The sequence below is a fragment of the Notamacropus eugenii genome, chromosome 1 (genome assembly GCF_028372415.1).
Source record: "Notamacropus eugenii isolate mMacEug1 chromosome 1, mMacEug1.pri_v2, whole genome shotgun sequence".
Lineage (NCBI taxonomy): Eukaryota > Metazoa > Chordata > Mammalia > Diprotodontia > Macropodidae > Notamacropus > Notamacropus eugenii.
The window spans coordinates 494,439,940-494,460,736 of record NC_092872.1 but is presented as its reverse complement, the minus strand read 5'-3'; the positions used below and the strand labels follow the sequence as shown (position 1 = coordinate 494,460,736).

The 20,797-nt window shown below is 38.2% G+C and overlaps 1 protein-coding gene across 5 annotated transcripts in view; it reads right to left on the bottom strand.

Annotated features, from left to right (window-relative positions):
* Nucleotides 1–20,797, bottom strand: part of PNPLA7 (patatin like domain 7, lysophospholipase) — a 216,904-nt gene that overhangs the window by 169,125 nt on the left and 26,982 nt on the right. For 3 of the 5 annotated variants that reach the window (XM_072633166.1, XM_072633167.1, XM_072633170.1), the window contains 5 exons: nucleotides 13,780–13,915; nucleotides 12,069–12,212; nucleotides 11,952–11,990; nucleotides 4,686–4,780; nucleotides 4,153–4,299 (listed from right to left, as the gene is read on the bottom strand). In XM_072633166.1, the coding sequence (XP_072489267.1) occupies nucleotides 4,153–4,299; nucleotides 4,686–4,780; nucleotides 11,952–11,990; nucleotides 12,069–12,212; nucleotides 13,780–13,915 (561 nt within the window). The remainder of the gene's footprint in view (nucleotides 1–4,152; nucleotides 4,300–4,685; nucleotides 4,781–11,951; nucleotides 11,991–12,068; nucleotides 12,213–13,779; nucleotides 13,916–20,797) is intronic. The other 2 variants (XM_072633168.1, XM_072633169.1) reach the window with 2 other exon arrangements.

Here is a 20,797-nt window from a genome sequence, read left to right as displayed (position 1 = left end):
GGTTCTGCTCATTTCACGTTACATCAGTTCACACAAATCCTTCCAGATTTTTCTAAAATCTGCATGTTCATCATTTCTTATTGCACAATAGTATTCCATTATATTCATATGCCACAAGTTGTTCAACCATTCCCCAACTGATGGGTATTCGCTCAATTTCTAATATTTTGCTGCCATGAAAAGGGATGCCATAAATATTTTTGCACATATAGGTCCTTTCCTCTTTTTAATGCTCTCTTTGGGAAACAGATTTAGTAGTGGTATTGCTGGATCAAAGGGTACACACACTTTGGTTGTCCTTTGCACACAGCTCCAAATTGCTCTCCAGAATGATTGGATCAGTTCACAACTCCACCAACAGTGTATTAGTTTCCCAATTTTCCCACATCCTCTCCAACATTTATCATTTTCCTCTTTTGTCATATTATCCAACCTCATAGGTCTGAGGTGGTACCTCAGATTTGTTTTCATTTACATTTCCTAAATCAAAAGTGATTTAAAGCACTTCTAGAAGATGAAATTTTAGTTGAGATTTAAAGGAAGCCAGGAAGGTCAGTAATTGGAGTGGAGGAGAGAGATCATTGCAGGCATGGGATAAAGCCAATAAAAATGCCCAGAGTCTGGAGACAGAATATCTTGTTAGAAAAATAGCCAGGAGGCCAGTGTAACAGAATTATATATTATTTGTGGGGGGTATAAGGTATCAGAAGACTAGAAAGGGGGCCATGGCTTTGAATGCCAAATAAAACATTTTATAGTTGATCCTGGAGGTGAAAGAGAGCTGAAATTTACTGAGTAGGGGAGTGACATGGCAAAGATTTCTAATTTAGGAAGATCACTTTTACTGCTGAATGCAGGATGAACTGGAGTGGAGAGATACTTGTGGCAGGGAGACCAACTAGCAGGCTACTTTAAAACTCCCAGTGGTGAGGCTGAGGTCCTGTACCAGGATTACAGAAGAGTCAGAGAAGAGAAGGGGATGTATACAAGACATACTGTAAAGGTAGAAGTAACAGGACTTGGCAAATGATTGGCTATGGGGAATGAAAGAGAGGGAGGAGCTGGAGAAGATACCTAATTTGGAAGTCAGGGGGACTGGGAAGGTGGTGATGCCCCTGACAGGAAGGTTTGGAAGAGCAGAGGATTAGAGGGGAAAGATATTTCAGAAACTGTAATAACAAGAGCACTCGAACTTAATCATGTATCCAGTCACACCTGTGAAGAAACAAAGGCTCTTCTCAATCCATACATGTGACCGTAAAGATGAATCCAGGATCAGAGGGTAGGCCCTGCTCTTTCTATCTCATAACCAAAAGGAAGCAGAAGTTCAAGCATCCTGCTAGAATAGAGACCAGAATACAGAATATGCTAACTGAATTGGTAGGATCCCAATGTACTTTGTACTTTCAAAGACTACACAGAGCAATTCAGAACAATTTCTACTGGAGCATAGAATCCCAGATTTGTACTTTTAAAATCACACTTAATTTCTTGATGCTGATGGGAAGTCTGTACTGACCTAAACTCACAAGCCCTGAGCTGTGAAACATAATACCTTACCATCATCTTCTAATCTTAACTTTGCCCATTGATCCTGGTCAATAGATCTAAAAGATGCTACCATATTTTGAACAAGTACAACGCTGACATCCATCCATGGATTTTCCCTGAGAGTAGTGCAACTCAGCAGGAAGAACCTATTTTGGGGAAAAGCCTGGAGATTGAGCTAGCAACTAACCTCTTCAACTACCTAGCACAACGTAGAGAAGGTTTGGTTTTTTTTGTTTTTTTTTTTTTGTTATGTATTCAGAAGAGGATCTGGCTAGCTGGGATGAAGCAAGGGAATAACTAAACCTTAAGAAAGCTAAGTCAGCCTCTGAGCCCACTGCAAATAGAAAAAAGCAACTACAGTCACCACCAATCTGTTGTTCAAGTATTAGAGAATCTATGAGCAGAATACCTTAACAACATAATTACTTGAGGGAAATAACATTCATCTTTCTCAAGGGTCAGAAACCAGGAGTCCACATACTTGTAATAAGTATTGTTGACATCACCAACATTTAAGACCTCAACATTAAAAACCACATTCTGTCAACTCCACATAGCTTGGTTTTCTTAACTATGCTTATGTGTTACAAGGGAGTTGTTTTTCTTTTTCACTCAATGAAGGGAGTAAGAGGAGAAAAAGTAAATGCTTCATAGTTGAAAAAAAAATAATTTAAAAAAATTCTGCACATCCTGCTTTCCAGGATGACCATGTCTATGCCCCATGACTTGCTTTGCCACTATTTCTCACAGGCGACATGAGGGCTACTGGAGAGGACATCTAAGAAACAGCTCCCCCTGAGTCCTCAACCAAGCCAGTTTTCTGTGATTTTGAGCTGTTAAATGTCAAAATAAAAGTCTACTAGGCAAAAATAGCCATAAAGGAGGACCTCAGATGCCCTCAGATAATATGACTGCTTCAATGTATACATCATCTAAAAAACCTGGTCCTACAAGTCTAGAACTCTGGCTAATTTTTCCAGAAATGTGATTCTTAAACAAATGTAAGTGATCCTACACATGAGAAATGCTTGCCTTTAAGAAACAAACCACTAGTCAAGGGATAACATCAGAAAAACAATCCTTCTCACTCACGCACACAGAACAATGAACAGTTATCATGGCTGACTTCCTAAGTACTTTACTTTAGATAAAAGCCTTATCTTCCAGCCACTATAAAGAGTTAAAACGACATTTTAAAGGTCAATTTTCTAAGTGAAGCCTAGTTTTTTAAGACAAGAGCCACAGTACATAAAATACATCAGAGATGGCTCTCTTTTCCCATTCCCATACTAAAATCACCTATGGAACCAAGGTAAAAAACAAAACAAAACTGAAGAGACAGACTCTACCCTAGGAAAAAGTACCACCATAGTAATAAAGTTGAAATGTCTTTCTTTTAGTACTATCACAATAGTACCATAGCCAAGCTTATTTCAAGACTCGGTTCTTATGATGTCAAGTGCTAAGTAAACAGCCACAGAGGTGAATAAACATCCCCTCTCATGAAATATTGAGTTGAGCTTTCCTTGTAAATCTTTCTAGTAAATCTTTCCTTGTAAAATTCCTGTTAGCATGGAAGGGTCACACAAGTATGAAAGTTGCCTGTGTAAGTTCACAACCAGTGCTCTAAAAGTTGACGGACAAAGAATAAAAAGGAGGCATCTCTGAGTGAGGACCTACTGTCTTCTCCTCCAATAGTTTCCAGTAGTTCAAGGTTGTAAAGTATTAAGATACAGCCAGAATTTGCTCTCATGGCACTGGTCCTGAAGTCAGAGAACTTCAGTTCAAATCCCTCCTCTGTATGATCTTGGGCAAATCACTTAACCTCCCTGGGCCTCAGTTTCTTTACCTATAAAATGGGAAATAGGACTAGATGGTCTTGGAAGTTCTTCCTAGATCTAGATCTATGATCCGATGGTACTATATCCTGAATGATTTCCTAGTTTCAGAACAGGTATAATGAATGTCTCAAGAAGACATTAAAAAGTTCAGGAACTCAAAGTAACTACCTTGGACCTCACACCCAAGAGTCACCTTGGAAAATTATTAACAAACAAAGATTCATTCTACCCCTTACAGGTCCCTTTAAGAGTAAAAATCTGAGTTTGATAGAAACACAATGGAGAATTTATCATCTAGTGGTAGAATCTGAATGCCACACCTGGAAGTTGAAAGGGAATAAGAAATCAATTCCCAGGCAAAACAGTCAAAAAGCCAAAGTGATTTAGATCCACTGTGAGTGTGAGTGTGTGTGTGTGTGTGTGTGTGTGTGTGTGTGTGTGTGTGTGTGTACACACACATGTGAATGCACATGCACAAGTACAACTTTTCATTGGGCTTGGGATTATTGCTGCCATAAAGCATGGCACTGGCACTAAGGAGATCAAAGTATGGTAAATACAGAGCCTTGGGAAATGGCATCATGACTCAGAAGAAGGCTGAGGAAAAAAAATCAACAGAAGTCACATGAGGTGGGTGCTCTATTCTACAGAGACACAGGGAGCATGTCACCTGAAGGTTCCCTCCAACCAAGCAGAGCAGAGAAACATGAAACCCCAGACAAGTGGAATCAGTTCCCTGGGGGTAGGATGGGTCACTTACATCCAGTTTCATCAGGGTGAGAAGGTCCTTCTTGGCCGCTTTGAAGATAGCATCTGTCTTCCAGCTAATGCCAGCTTCCTCGTTTTTGTCTTCTACATAATGAATGACAGCGGAGGGGATCTCTGCTAGTGTTACTGATTTCCTTCCCTTCAGAAGAGTACAGACATTCAGTGTCAGCAAAGAAAGCTCACAGATGGGATGTAAAGAGGATAAGCAAAGATATGTACTGGCAGAGAGAATCATCAGGTACCAGTGTCAACACCATAAGATGAATCTGGACTAATGTCTCAGCGTCAGGTCTGAGAATACTTGAGAGCCCCAGTCTCTGCAGATGCTGGAATGAGTTGATGCCAGGCAAGAGAACCCATTTCCTTCCTCTATTCCCTCACTTCTCTATTTGTCTTCTCTCCTCAATCTATCCCTCCTTCCTTCATTCCCATCCCCACCCCACCCCCCAAAGCCACAAAACAAAAAACAGGGCCAAGACCTGTAGTTTATTCGGGTGGTCTCAAATATCATACAGAGGAAACTACCTTACTGGAGATCACAGGAGATTCATCCGAAAGGAGATTAAGTCTGGCCCTGTCATATACCATTCCCAGGTCTGATTTAGTATCAGTGGAACAGCCTAGAAATAGAAGCGGAAAAACTCAGCATAAACACCAGGAACTGTCAGCAGGAATCCTGCATCCTACACTTTCCCATCAGTGTCTCAAAGAGCTGGCTGCACAGTTAGAGGTGGCTCAAAGTCACTCTGCCAACACACTTTTTTACTTTTTTAGACTAGACCTGTGAAACTCCCTTTACAAATGTAGATCAGCACCTGCTCTGCACCTTAAAGTTTTAGAGGGTTATCTGAGGCACTGAGAGATTAAGTGACTTGTCCAGAGTCACAAAGTAAGAATGTGTCAGATGTGGTACTTACACGCAGGTAAGTCATCCTGCTTTGAGGCTAGCTTTCTTTCCACTATCCCACTATGCTTCATACTACTCTCATGCATCAGATACTTTAACAATTACCTATGCTGTTTCTAGAACTGAGCCAGGAGATGTTGGCTTATATAACGAAGTACTAGGAGCTGTAGAGGAAGCAAAAACTACAAGACACAGTCTCTGTCCTCTCACTGCTTATGACATATACAAACTGATACCTACTCTGAACAAGCCATTGTGTTGGGTTCACACCTTGGAAGACACAGAGAAACATAAGACTTGGTTGGTTCCTGCCCTCAAACTGTTTACAAACTACTTTCAGAAACAAGACATGCACACATAAAAAGTTAAGTAATACAAAGTAATATATATATGAGAACTGTCTAATAAATATTATAGATGATTGCATGACCTGAGAAGAGGAAAAAGGCATTACTGGCAAAGAAAATCGCATAAGCAAAGGAACGAAAATGGAAATGAACAAGGTGTATTCAAGGGAAAATTAAGAAATCAGCTTGGCTAAAACAGGCTGCAAAGTAGCTGAATAGTAGAAAGGAAAGAAAATTTAGAAAAGTGTGGGGGAAGAGGGGAGGAGTCAATATGGCAGAGTAAAAGCAGGGATTCACCTGAGCTCTCCCAAATTTACCTCCAAATAACATTAAAATAACCCATCAAAATGAAATCTGCAGTGGCAGAACCAACAAAAGAATGGGGTAAAACACTTTTCCAGTCCAAGACACTTTGGAAGTCTGGCAGGAAAGGTCTATCTCATTGGAGTGACTGTGGAGGGAAGTCCAGCACAGGCTGTGCCACTGCAGATTGGGCCTAGACTAAATTTGAAGCAGCTGTTTCAGGAGCTCTCAACCACAGATGGTAAGTGGATCAGACAAATAATCAGAAGGAGATTACAGGCGACCCTTTGCTGGCATGGGAGCAACCTATGTTACATTGCCCATGTGTGCCTCTGGGTTGCAGTCTCATGGCAAGAAGGAATGCTAGCAGGAGCAGTAACCCTTCACAGTTCTAGGACAAAAAATGTTGCTTGTGGTCACTCACAGACCAGAGCACAGGCCAGGAAAGTAGTAACCACACCTCTCCTTAGAGAATACCACCCTGAAAGAGCTGAGAGCTTGTGGACCCTCAGAACTAGTTGTGAAAACAGCAGCACAAACAAACATGAACCTTGTGACAAGTGCCTGCTCTACCCCAGGAGAAAAGCCCAACTTTTAACATAAAGTTTAAAATCAAGAAATAAGCAGGGAAAATGAGCAACCAACAAAAAAAAGCCTGACCATAGACAATTAGTGTGGTGACAGGGAAGATAAAAACACAAACTCAGAAGAAGACAATGAAATCAAAGCAGCCACGTGCAAAACCTTGAAGAAAAATGTGAATTGGTCTCAGGTCCTAGAAGAGTACAAAAATGATTTTAACAATCAGAGAGATAGAGGAAAAGTTGAGAAAAAATATGAGAATGATGCAAGAAAATAATGAAGAAAGAGTCAACAGCTTGGTAAAGGAGGGACAAAAAAACACCAAAGAAAACAACACCTTCAAAAAACAAAAAAGATCAAACAAAACAGGCACAAAAATTCACTGAAAAGAACCCAAATAGAAATGGAGGTACAAAAGCTCACTGAAAAAAATAATTCCTTAAAAATTAGAATGGGGAAAGTGGAAGCTAATGACTACACAAGATACCAAGAAATAATAAAACAAAATTTAAAAAAATGAAAAAATAGAAGAAAATGTGAAATATTTCATTGGTAAAACAACTGACCTGGAAAATAGATCAAGGAGGAATAATTTAGGAATTATTGGACTACCTTAAGTAATGATCAAAAAAAGAGCCACAACATCATCTTTCAAGAAATTATCAAAGAAAACTGCCCAAATATCCTAGAACCTGAGGGTAAAAGGCAAATTCAAAGAACTCACCAATCACTTCCTGAAAGAGATCCCAAAATGAAAACTCCCAGGAATATTATAGCCAAATTCCAGAACTCCCAGGTTTGAGAGAATGTATTTTCCCCACTTAATAGTATTTTATTTTTTCCAATTACATGTAAAGATTGGTTTTCAACATTCACTTTTACAAGATTTTGAGTTTCAAATTTTTTTCTCTCTCCGTCCCTCTCTCCCCTTCTCCCTCCCCAAGATGGCAAGTAATATGACACAGGCTATATATGTACAATCATATTAAACATATTTCCACATTAATCATGTTGTGAAAGAAGAATCAGAACAAAAGGGAAAAACCACAAGAAAGGAAAAGCAACAAAAAAAAGAGCAAATAGTATGCTTCAATCTGCATTCAGGCTCTATAGTTCTTATTTTTGAATGCAAATAGCATATTTTCCATCATGAGTCTTTTGGAAAGCTGGTCATCAAACAATGTTGCTGTTACTGTGTACAATGCTCTCCTGGTTCTGCTCACTTCACTCAGCATCAGTTCATGTATGTCTTTTCAGACTTTTCTGAAGTCCACCTGCTCATCATTTCTTATAGCACAATAGTATTCTATTACATTCACATGCGACAACTTGTTCAGACATTCTCCAACTGATGGGCATCCCCTCAATTTCCAATTCTTTGCTGCCACAAAAAGAGCTGCTATATTTTTGTACATGTGGGTCCTTTCCCCTTTTCTATGATTACTTTGGGATACAGACCTAGTAGTGGTATTGTTGGATCAAAGGATATACACAGCTTCATAGTCCTTTGGGTATAGTTACAAATTGTTCTTTAAGGGGAAAATATTGCAAGCCATCAAAAACAATTCAAGTATCATGAAGCCACAGTCAGAATTACACATGATCCAGCAGCTTCTAAATTAAAAAATCAGAGGACTTGGAATATGATATTCCAGAGAGCAAAGGAGTTAGGATTACAACTAAGAATTACACCAAGCAAAACTGAGCATAATCCTTCGGGGAAAAATGAGGAATTTCAAGCATTTCTGATGAAAGACCAGAGCTGTATAGAAAATCTGACATTCAAATACAGGTCTCAAGAGAAGCATAAAAAGATGAACATGAAAGAGAAATCATATGGAACTTGAAATGGCTAAACTGTTTACATTCCTATATGGGAATATGATACTTGTAACCCCTACGAACTTTATTATTATTAAGGCAGTTAAAAGGAGCATACATAGACAGAGGACACAGATGTGAGCTGGATAAGATCCAAAAAAATAAAATTAAGGTATACCCTGAGAGAAGGGAGAGGTATATGGGGGTAAATTTTCCTACATAAAAGAGGAGTGAATGAGCTTTTACAGTAAAGGGGAAGATGGGGTGTGGGTGTGCTGGGCAATGTTTGAACCTCGCTCACATTGAAATTGGGTCAAAGAGGGAATACCATCCACCTCCAGCTGGGTATAGAAATCCATCTTATCCTACAATAACATAGAAGGGGAAGGGGATAAGAGAAGGGAGGGGTAATATAAAAGGGGTAATCAGAGGCAAAACTCTTTTGAGGAGGGACAGGGTAAAAGGAGAGAGAATAGAATAAATGGCAGTAGTAGGAATAGTATGGAGGGAAATACAGTTAGCAATAGTAACTATGAAAACAATTTTTGAAGGAAGTTTCTCTGATGAAGGCCTCATTTCTCTAACATATAGAGAAGTTTATAAGAATATGAGTCATTCCCCAGTTGATAAATGATCAAAAGATATGATCAGTTTTCAGGGGAAGTAATTAAAGCTATCTATAGCCATATGAAAAAATATTCAAACTCACTACTGATAGGAAAAATATAACTTAAAACAATTCTGAGGTACAACCTCATACCTATTAGATTAGATAACAGGAAAGAAAAGGTAAATGACAAATGTTGGAAGGGATGTGGGAAAAATGAGATATTAATATACTGTTGTCAAAGTTGTAAACTGATTAAACCATTCTATAGAGCAATTTGGAACTATGCCCAAAGGGCTATAAAACCATGCATACCTTTGACATAGCAATACCACTACTAGGTCTATATCCCAAAAGAGATTAAAAACAAAAAAGAAAAGGACATACATATACAAAAATATTTATAGCAGATCTTATCTGGGGGTAAAGAATTAGAAATTGAGGTGATGCATATCAATTGGGGAATAGCTGAATAAGTTGTGATACGTAATTATGATGGAATACTATTATACTATTAGAAATGACGAGTAGGATGTTCTCACAAAAACCTAGAAAGACTTACATGGGTTGGTGCTAAGTGATATGTACTGGATACAAAGTAACAGCAATACCGTAGGATGATCAGCTGTGAATGACTTAGTTATTCTCAGCAATACAGCAATCTATGACAACACTGAAGGACTTAGGATGAAAAAATGCTATCCATCCCTAGAGAAAGAATGGATGAAGTCTGAATATGGACTAAAGAAAATTTTGTTTTGTTTTTTCATTTTCTTTATTTTTCTTGAGTTTTCTTTTTTGGTCTATGTTTTCTTTCACAACATGACTATTCTGGATATGTTTTGCATGACTATCTATATATAACCTATATGAAATTGATTGCCTTCTCAGTGGGGAACAGGAGCGAGAAAGGAGGAAGTAAGAGAATTTGGAACTCAAAGTTTTAAAAGTAAATGTTAAAAACTATTTTTACATGTAACTAGGGAAAAATTAAATGCTAAATAAATACAAAAAAAATTTAAATTTAAAAAAAAAGAACTCACTACTTGACAAAAACTGGTAGGAAAACTAGAAAGCAGTTTGGCAGAAGTTGGGTATAAACCAACATCTCATACCGTATACCAAGATAAAGTCAAAATAAGTACAAGATTTAGACATGAAGGGTGATACCATATGCAAATTAGAGGAGCATGGAATAGTTTACCTCTCAGATCTAAGGATAAGGGAAGAATTTACGACCAAACAAGAGATAGAGAAAGTTACAGGATATAAAGTGGATAATTTTGATTACATTAAATTAAAAAGATTTTACACAAACAAAACCAATGCAGCCAAGATTAGAAGGAAACAGAATGCTGGTGAAAGAAATTTATAGCAAGTTTCTCTGACAAAAGTTTCATTTTATAAATTATAGGGAACTGAACCAAATTTATAAAAAGTTATTCCCCAACTGATAAATGGTCAAATGATATGAAAAGGCAGTTTTCAGAAGAAGAAATCAAAGCTATCTATAGACGTATGAAAAAAATGCTCTAAATCACTATTGATTAGAGAAATGCAAATTAAAACAACTTGATACCATATCACCCCTATCAGGTTGGCTAATAGGACAATAAAAGGAAAATGAGAAAGAAATGTTGGAGATAATGTGGGAAAACTGGAATACTAATGCACTCCTGATGGAGTTGAGGACTGATCCAAATGTTCTGGAGAGCAATTTGGAGTTATGCCTAAAAGGTACTAAAACTTTGCATGCCCTTTGACTCAAAAATAGCAATACTAGGTCTATATACCAAAGAGATTTTTTTTAAAAAAAAGGAAAGGACCTACATGTACAAGAATACTTATTGCAGCTCTTTTTGTAGTGGTAAAGATTTGGAAACTGAGGGGATGTCCATTAATTGGGGAATGACTGAGCAAGTTGTATATGATTGTGAGGAATACTACTGTGCTATATGAAATGATGAGCAGGATACTTTCAGAAAAACCTGGAAAGACTTAAACAAACTGATGCAAAGCGAAGTGAGCAGAACCAGGAGAACATCGTACACAGTAACAGCAATATTCTACAAAGATCAATGTGAATGACTTCACCATTCTCAGAAATACAGTGATCTTAGACAATTCCAAAGCACTCAGGATGAAAAATGCTACTCACCTCCAGGGAAAGAATTGATAAAGTCAGAATGCAGATCAAAGAATACTTTTTTAAACTTCTGTTATTGTTCTTGTTGGTTTTTTGGTCTGTTTTCTTTCACAACACAACTAATGTGGACATATGTTTTTCGGGACAACATACATATAATCTATATCAAATTGCCTGCTTTCTTAATAAGGGAAAGGAAGGAGGGAGAAAATTTGGAATTCAAAGTTATAAAAAAATGAATGTTAATTTGTTTACATTCATTAGAAAACAAAATATTTGGAAAAAAATCAAAAAAAGAAAAGTAGGCTGGACCTAGATTCTGGTGGACTTTAACTACAAAGCAAAGGAATTTGAACTTTATCCTGTAGGTAATGGAGTGCCACTGAAAAATTTCAAGCAGTGGATACAGGCTGGAGTGGGGAATAGAGTGATGTGCATGATACAATCAGTCCTGTGCTTTAAGAAGATTAATCTGACAGTATGTGCAAGATGGCACATGATGAAGAGAGACTAAAGGCAGGGGAAATGGGCTAGGAGGTTACCACAAACTGCCTAGATATGAGGTGATAATGACTTGAAACATACTAGTGACAAGGAAGACGGAAAAGAAGGATGAGATGTCAAAGAATGGTTGAGTTGCAGAAAAAAGAGAAGGACATATTGATAAGCATACTATACGTTGAGAGAATGCTATCAGACATATCCTCTTCTAAAATGTAATAGTATTGACTAAATAATGGAGGCTACATAAAATAATAAGAAAAAGTAAATCTTATGTTGAGGGAGAAGAGACACTTGCTCATTTGTAACATCTCTTTAGACATGGCAAAAGACTGGAGACAACAGAGTTCCAAATACAGTTTCAAGTCTGGTCACTGACTGGCTATTTGCTCAAGGTCCTCACTTTACCAATTTGTAAAGAAAAATCAATTCCTGCTTCCAGAGGCTACCACCAATACAAAGAGAGAAAGAGAGAGGGAGAGAGAGAGAGAGAGAGAGAGAGAGAGAGAGAGAGAGAGAGAGAGAGAGAGAGAGAGAGAGAACTTTGTAAGCACTCTGTCAAAGAATCTGAGCTCACCCTTCAAAGGAGCCCCTTGGACTTTCTTCCCAATATGCACTAAAAAAAACAAAACAAAACGAAGAGATGATCTAAATCTGCCAAATAGCACCAAGCACTCCCCTAGTTCTCTTTTACCTTGAGGTATCAGTGCATCAGGTCCAATCCTTTGGAATTTTTCTAGTTCATCAAAACTCTCTCCATGTATTGAAGGCAGTGGGCTGGAGAAGCTGCGCTTCACAAGAAGTCCACAGGTCTCTAACTGGCCTTCCCTCATATGACCTGTCAGATGGAAACAGGACATAAACCAAAGCCACTAAGAATCCCACTGAACTCCCTACTCTTCCATTCTAAGATATTTCCTAATCCACCTCCTTCACCTGATACAAACTATTCAGGATAACCAGCTCTTCTCCCTTTCCAAATTATACTAAAATCTTGGGGCAAATCTCTGCAAATGTGGCAGTCATCTGGAATCTACTATATCCTTACAGTGCCACAAACAAAACCTCCCAGACACCTGCTCCTTGAACTATGCAAAGCCTCAAACAAAACAAAACAAAAGACCCATATCTGCCTAACAGGGCTGATCTGTCAAGTCCATGCAGGAAGCCATTCTCTCAGGATCTGCACCAACACAATGGCACACCAACCACAGCCTACCAATCTTGACGTATGAAAACACAGCTCAATGTCATGGAAGAAGCACTAAACTTGGAGTCAAAACCCCAGATGCAAATTCCAGATCAACTACTTAATAACCATCTGACAGTGGGCAAATCATTTAACATCTCTGGGTCTCAATTTACCCATCTGGATCTGTAAAATGAAAAAATCAAACTAGACATCCTTTAAAGTATTTTCAATCCCTAAATCCTACAATCTCTACTCCTCAGTACATAAAGATAACCTGTATCTTCCTTTTCCTAATTTCAAAGAAAACAGCAGCCTTCTCCTACTTGCCAAAATTTCTTTACGTGTTAAGTGGGATTCTACTACCTCCTTTACCTTTTTACTATGGAAAAACCTCAATGTCTTCATTATTTCTTCTCTATGCTATAGACACGATTTGCTGTAAGTCTCATTCCACAATAATTACTATTATGTTATTTTTATAGTTCAGATCAACCTGTTCTTAACTCGTAACAGGTCAAGTCTTTCTGGCCAATTATGTTACAAAAATATATGGTCAAAACAAAACTGTCCTGATAATTGGGAAGCTTCTCGAAATATTACCTTCTAAAGTGGTGCTAACTTAAAGTTAGGGCATCCTCTCTGCACTAAACCTTACCTTCTTCATAAGTTCTAGTGTATTCGACATTAATATTACTTAAGGAAAAGGCACAGGGAGAACAACATAAAGAGAATATTGGTGAGTGCAGTCATAAGGAAGAAATGAAAACAGAGACAGCAAAAGAAGAAAAGTTCATGAAAGGGACAAAACTTTAGGATAGGATAAGGTAGGCTATTATTCCTTGGTTCAGTAGATATTAAGGATAAATGATTTCTTATGAGGTAATGATGAAGATGAGGGTAACAATAGAAGTATTCATATTTACATAGCAGTTTTCCCTTTATAAAAACACCTTGACATATATTATCTTATTTGATTCACAATAGCTTTCTCTGAAGAAATCAAAGCAGAATTCTCTCCACTTTATGGGGGAGGAAAGAGACTCAGACAGGTTAAGAAACATACCCTACATGTAAGCAGAAGCCCTAGGACTTGAACACAAGTCTTCTAATTCCCACTGAGTGTACTTCCTACTACCCCACACTGTCCTGCAAAGGCACTAAGTGCCCTTCTGCCTGTCTCCACTGGCCAATAAGCCTCTGTATAGATTGTTACCTAGAACTAGATCATCTGAGCGTTCTTGGGACTTCTCTCCCCGTTGTTCTTCATTGGGTGCTGGACAGGACATCTGCCTCTTAATTTTGCTGGCTATTACACTGGCCAAAGCCACCAAAGGGACAGCCTGACTTTCCTGTGGGAAAAATAAAAAAGCAAAAGAAAAGGTATTGATCAAAGAAGAAAGCTACTGCTATCTATCAGATAAGAAGAGCCCAAAGAGGAGCTACACAAGGAAAACTTACAACTATGACATTTTGGTAATGAAGTGATGAGATTTTCAAAATGTATCAATTATTAACTGAGAAATACACTGGAATCAGAACCAAGATGGTGAATAGAAGGAGAATTCTAGCTGAACTCTCCCAATATTCCTCTTAAAACAACTTTAAAATAAAACACCAAATCAAATTCTGGAGCAACATAACTAACAAAAAGTTGAGGTAACACATTTTTCCAGGCCAGGACAACTTAAGAGGTCAGAAGGAGAGGTCTGTGGCACTGAGATGAGGGTCAAAAGCAACAGGTGCAGCAGCCACAGCACTAGGAGCTCTCACTGCCCAGAAAGAGATAATGGGACCACTGCGAGAGCACTGGGTACAGGACCAGGTGCCATTGCCCATTACTCAGGGCAGACGGGAGCACTAGTGGGTGTGGTCACAAGAGAGCAGGGACTCTTCCTCAGTAAGGAACAGGAAGGACACAGATCAGAAGAGCAGTGACCACACCTCTCCCCAGATCACACCACCTTAGAAGCACTAAGAAGTTATAGACTCCTAAAACTAACTATGAAAACATCAAGGCATAAAAGTCTGCAATTTGGGACAGTGTCTACTGCTCTACTTCCTACGAGGGGTGAGCAGAGCCCAGCTCTAACTTCAAGTTCAAAGTCAAGAAATATGCTGGCAAACAACAAAAAAGGAACCTGACCGTAAAAGGTAGTATTGTGACAAAAAGCTAAAGACACAAACTCAGAAGATAACCAAGTATCTAAATAAATCATTAGCATTTTCATATTTTATCAACAAAACCTAGAAAGAAGAGATAAAAAGAAAAATTTCATTCAAAATAACTACAGATAATATAAAATATTTGAGACTTTACTTGCCAAGACACACACAGGAACTATATGAACAATTACAAAAACACTTTTCATACAAATAAAGAGATGTAAAAAACTAGAGAAATATTAATTGCTGAACCAACAGATAGGTTGAACCAATATAATAAAAATGATAATTCTACCCAAATTAATTTACTTATTCAGCACCATACTAATAAAACTACCAAAAAATTATTTTATAGAACTAAAAAAAATTCTTCTGGAAGAACAATTCATCTGCTCATGAATATCAAGGGAATCAGTAAAAAAAATGTGGAAGAAGGTAGCCTAGGAATACTAGATTTCAAACTATATCACAGAGCAGTAATAATCAAAACAATCTGGTGCTATGTAAGAAACAAAGTGGTTGATCAGTAAAATGTATTAGGCATACAATACATAAAAGCAAAAGGCAATAGTGATCCTTTTTTTAGATGTTTCAGTCATGTTCAACTCTCTGTGACCCCGTTTGGGTGTCTTGTAGTGGTCTGCCCTTTCCTTCTCCAGCTCATGTGACAGATGAAGAATTGAGATCAACAGAGTTGTGACTTGCCCAGGGTCAGACAGCTAGTAAGTGTCTACAGCCAAATTTAAATTCAAGTCTTTCTGAAGCCAGGGTTGGCAATTTATCCACTGTGCCACCTAGCTGCCCCAAAGTAATCTAGTGTATGATAAATTCAAAGATCCAGGCTTACAGGGCAAGAATTCACTATTCAACAAAAAAATACTAGGAAAACTAGAAAGCAGTCTGGTAGAAAGTAGCATAGACCAACATCTTGTACCATATATCAAGATAAGGCAAAATGGGCACATCATTTAGACTTAAAAGGGTGAAATCATAAGCAAATTAGGAAAGCACTGGAAAAATCACCTGTCAGATCTATGAATAAGTACATACATACAAAAATATTTATAGCAGCTTTTTTTATAGTAGCAAAGAACAGGAAATTGAGGAAATCTCCAACAATTGGGGAATGGCTGAACGAGTTGTGTTCAACTTGTGATTGTGCTATAAGAAATGACAAATGGGGGGCGGAGCCAAGATGGCAGAGTAGAAACACACAAATACGCTAGCTCCGAACCCACAGCCCATGAAATATCTGTAGAAAAGAGCTGCCAATAAATTCGGGAGCAGGAAAAGCCACAGAACAGCGGAGTGGACAAGATTTCTGTTCTAGAGAGCCTGAAAACCTCTCGCAAAAGGTTCTTCGCGCTGCGGACGTGGAGCAGAACCCAGCCCTGCGTTGGCCGCCCAGTGCCGAGAGGAGCAGATCCGAGCCGGCTTCAGGGACAGAATCTCCAGCAGCCGCGCGCGTCCCTCCACCCACAGGTGACAAGGGTCAGTGAGATGGTCTCTTCGGTGGGTCGAGAGGGGAGTGGGGAGCCCCCATGACTCAGGCCCCCTCATGAGGCACCAGCGGAAGTGGGAGCAGACCGGGGCTCTCCAAGCAGGCAGGAGCCCTGATCCATTGTTGAAGGTCTCTGCATAAACACCCTGAGGGAACTGAGCCCGTGAGGTGGCCCTGCCCCTACCTGAGCACCTGAACTTAATCTCACACTGAATAGCACCCCTGCCCCCGCCCAAAGCTGTGAGGCTGGGAAGCAGCATTTGAGTCTCAGACCCCAAGCTCTGGCTGGGAGGATCCAGAGGCGAGGTGGGTGTGAGGAGAATATTCAGAGGTCAAGTCACTGGCTGGGAAAATGCCCAGAAAAGGGAAAAAAACCAAGGGTTACTGCCTTGGTGAATAGGTTTCTCCTCCCCTCCTTTCTGATGAGGAACAGCGGTGCTCACCATCAAGGAAAGATACGGAAGTCAGGGCTTCTGTATCCCAGCCCACTCAATGGGCTCAGACCATGGAAAAGCTCAAAAAGAGCTCAGAAAATTTTGAAAATTATGTTACAGAGGTGGAGGAAAAACTGGGAAGAGCAATGAAAGACATGCAAGCAAAGTATAAACAGCAGATCAGCACCCTGCTAAAGGAGACCCAAAAAAATGCTGAAGAAAATAACACCTTGAAAAATAGGCTAACTCAACTGACAAAAGAGGTTCAAAAAGCCAGTGAGGAGAAGAATGCTTTCAAAAGCAGAATTAGCCAAATGGAAAAGGAGATTCAAAAGCTCACTGAAGAAAACAGTTCTTTCAAAATTAGAATGGCACAGATGGAGGCTAAGGACTTTATGAGAAACCAAGAAATCACAAAACAAAACCAAAAGAATGAAAAAATGGAAGATCATGTGAAATATCTCATTGGAAAAACAACTGACCTGGAAAATAGATCCAGGAGAGACAATTTAAAAATTATGAGCCTACCTGAAAGCCATGATCAAAAAAAGAGCCTAGACATCATCTTTCATGAAATTATCAAGGAAAACTGCCCTGAGATTCTAGAACCAGAGGGCAAAATAAATATTGAAAGAATCCACCGATCACCACCTGAAAAAGATCCAAAAAGAGAAACTCCTAGGAATATTGAAGCCAAGTTCCAGAGTTCCCAGGTCAATGAGAAAATATTGCAAGCAGCTAGAAAAAAACAATTCAAGTATTGTGGAAATACAATCAGGATAACACAAGATCTAGCAGCCTCTACATTAAGGGATCGAAGGGCATGGAATAGGATATTCCAGAAGTCAAAGGAACTAGGACTAAAACCAAGAATCACCTACCCAGCAAAACTGAGTATAATACTTCAGGGGAAAAATTGGTCTTTTTAAATGAAATAGAGGACTTTCAAGCATTCTTGATGAAAAGACCAGAGCTAAAAAGAAAATTTGACTTTCAAACACAAGAATGAAGAGAAGCATGAAAAGGTAAACAGCAAAGAGAAGTCATAAGAGACTTACTAAAGTTGAACTGTTTACATTCCTACATGGAAAGACAATATTTGTAACTCTTGAAATTATTCAGTGTCTGGGTACTGGGTGGGATTACACACACACACATGCACACGCACACACACACACAGAGACAGAGTGCGCAGAGTGAATTGAATAGGATGGGATCATATCTTAAAAAAAATGAAATCAAGCAGTGAGAGAGAAATATATGGGAGGAGAAAGGGAGAAATGGAATGGGGCAAATTATCTCTCATAAAAGAGGCAAGCAAAAGACTTTTTTAGTTTGGGGAAAAAGAGGGAAGGTGACAGAAAAACATGAAGTTTACTCTCATCACATCCCACTAAAGGAAGGAATAAAATGCACACTCATTTTGGTATGAAAACCTATCTTACAATACAGGAAAGTGGGGGATAAGGGGATAAACAGGGTGGGGGGGATGATGGAAGGGAGGGCATGGGGAGGAAGGTGCAATTTGAGGTCAACACTCACGGGGAGGGACAGGATCAAAAGAGAGAACAGAAGTAATTGGGGGCAGGATAGGATGGAGGGAAATATAGTTAGTCTTATACAACACGACTATTATGGAAGTCATTTGCAAAACTACACAGATTTGGCCTATATTGAATTGCTTGCCTTCCAAAGGGAGGGGGTGGGAAAGGAGGGAGGAAAAGAAGTTGGAACTCAAAAGTTTTAGGAACAACTGTCGAGTACTGTTCTTGCCACTAGGAAATAAGAAATACAGGTAAAGGAGTATAGAAAGTTATTTGGCCCAACAGGACAGAGGAGAGGATGGAGACAAGGGCAGAGAGGAATGATGGAGGAGAGAGCAGACTGGTGATGGGGGCAACTGGAATGCTCGGTGTTTTGGGATGGGGGGAGGGGACAAGGGGGGAGAAAATTTGGAGCCCAAAATTCTGTGAAAATGAATGTTAAAAGTTAAATAAATAAATAATTTTTTTTTAAAAAAAGAAATGACAAATGGAATGGTTTCAGAAAAATCTGGGAAGACTTATATGAACTGGTGCAAACTGAAGTAAGGAGAAGACTTAACTACTCTGTTCAATACGACGATCCATGAAAATTTCAAAGGATTTATTATGAAAAAATGCTGCCTTCCTCCACAGAGAGAAGCAATGAACTCTGCACGCAGATTAAAGCATAATTGTTTTCATTTCCTTTATTTTTTCTTTATTTCATATTTTCACTTTTTTTTTAATTTTTGCAACACGGCTAAAATGGTAATATTTTTTGCATGACTTCACATGTATAACAGGTATCATACTGCTTGCTTTCCCAATAGGTGGAAGTAAGGGCTGGAGAGAATTTAAAACTCAAAATAAAAAAGAATGTTAAACTTTTTTATTTTTAAAAAAGAAAAATATATTGTATTACAAATACTGAATCACCTTATATATGCATCAAATTAGCACTCAATAAATAATAAAAACAAAACAAGTATCTGTTGGAAAATAGCCACCTTAATCTACTACTGGTGGAGCTATAAAATTATTCACCTATTTTAGAAAATAATTTGGAATTATGCAAAAAAGTTTTTTTAATTGTTCATTACTTTCAACCTAGAGATCCTAGTACTAGAATTATATCCTTAGGGTATTAACCAACAGTGTGAAAAGACCCATATGTACAAAAACAGTGAAAGTAGCATTATTTGTGATAACAAAAAAGACAGAGAAAAAACGTGCTCAACGACCGAACTATTGAACAAACTGTGGTACATCATCATAAATGAAATACTGTATGGTAGGATGAATACAAAGAATTCACAGAACCATGCAAAGACTTGGTGAAGTTATAGAGTGAACAAAGCAGATCCAAAATACACACAAGAAGGAAGGTCCCCTAGATACCAAAATATTCAAAGCAGCACTTTTTGTGGTAGCAAAAAATTGAAAACAAAGTGAAATTTGAATGGCTGGGAAAGGGCTAAACGAATTATGGTATATTAAAGAAATGGGATATTATTGCATTGTAAAAACAACAACAACCACCATGAGGAATTCAGAAAAACATGGAAAGATTTGATTAAATGAAACAGAACAAAGAAAGGAAAACCAAGGTACAATATACACAGTGACTACAACAACGCAAACAAAAACAACTCTAAAAAGCAGTTCACCTCTAACTAACTGCAATAACAATCCTGGTTCTGGAGAACAGAGAAAAAAAACATACAAAGCGTTCCTTCTGGGGAAGAGAGTGAGAGACACAGAATGTTGTATTTGGAATCAAGTATAGTTATTTTTTTCAGTTTTACTTAACTTGCTCTTTGCTCCTAGGGAGAATATCAGGAAACAATTGTAAAGTTTTCAAAAAAGGCATCTTTTTTCAAAAAAATAATCTATTGTGTCAAAACAAAATGTATCAATACATTTTTACAAAATAAAAACAAAGCAAAAAGTAATCCGATTGGTATTGTTAAGCCAACCTAGGGCCTTGAATACTTTAATCTTACTTATCTACAACTCTACCAACTAAGGATAGCAGTCATTTACACTTGTCACTATGAGAGATCAGAAACAACCGTGGAGGCACAGGCTTCCACTTCAGCATGACAGAAACCATCATTAAACCAAACAATGCCAATATGAAACTCACTTTGAGGAGTCATCAGTTAATGGATGATGTAAGAATGATTGCTATTTTATCTTTCCAGGTATGGTACAAAGGTTAAAAGAGGAAAATACTGAGCACTTAAAGAAGAAAAAAAGGTTTCTCTGAAGTCTCCATATTCATTTCTTCCAATAGAGTAAAATCCTATTACATTACTGTACCCAGTTTGTCTAACCATTCCCCAAATGATGGTAGATATTCATTTAAGCATTTTTTAAAACATAAAACGTTATATAAAGACTAGCTATTATTTTTAAAATATGACATCTCAAGAAATACAAGAAAATTTAAGCCCTCAAGTAATCAAAAGGAATAGAAAAACTAATAATTAGCTTTAGGATTCAAAGATTAAACATAAGTATAATTTATAATTTTCCCAGGTCAAGGCTTGATTAGATGTGTTTAACAAGACCAGAAAAAAATTAAATTTCCAAGGCTTAGAAGTAATG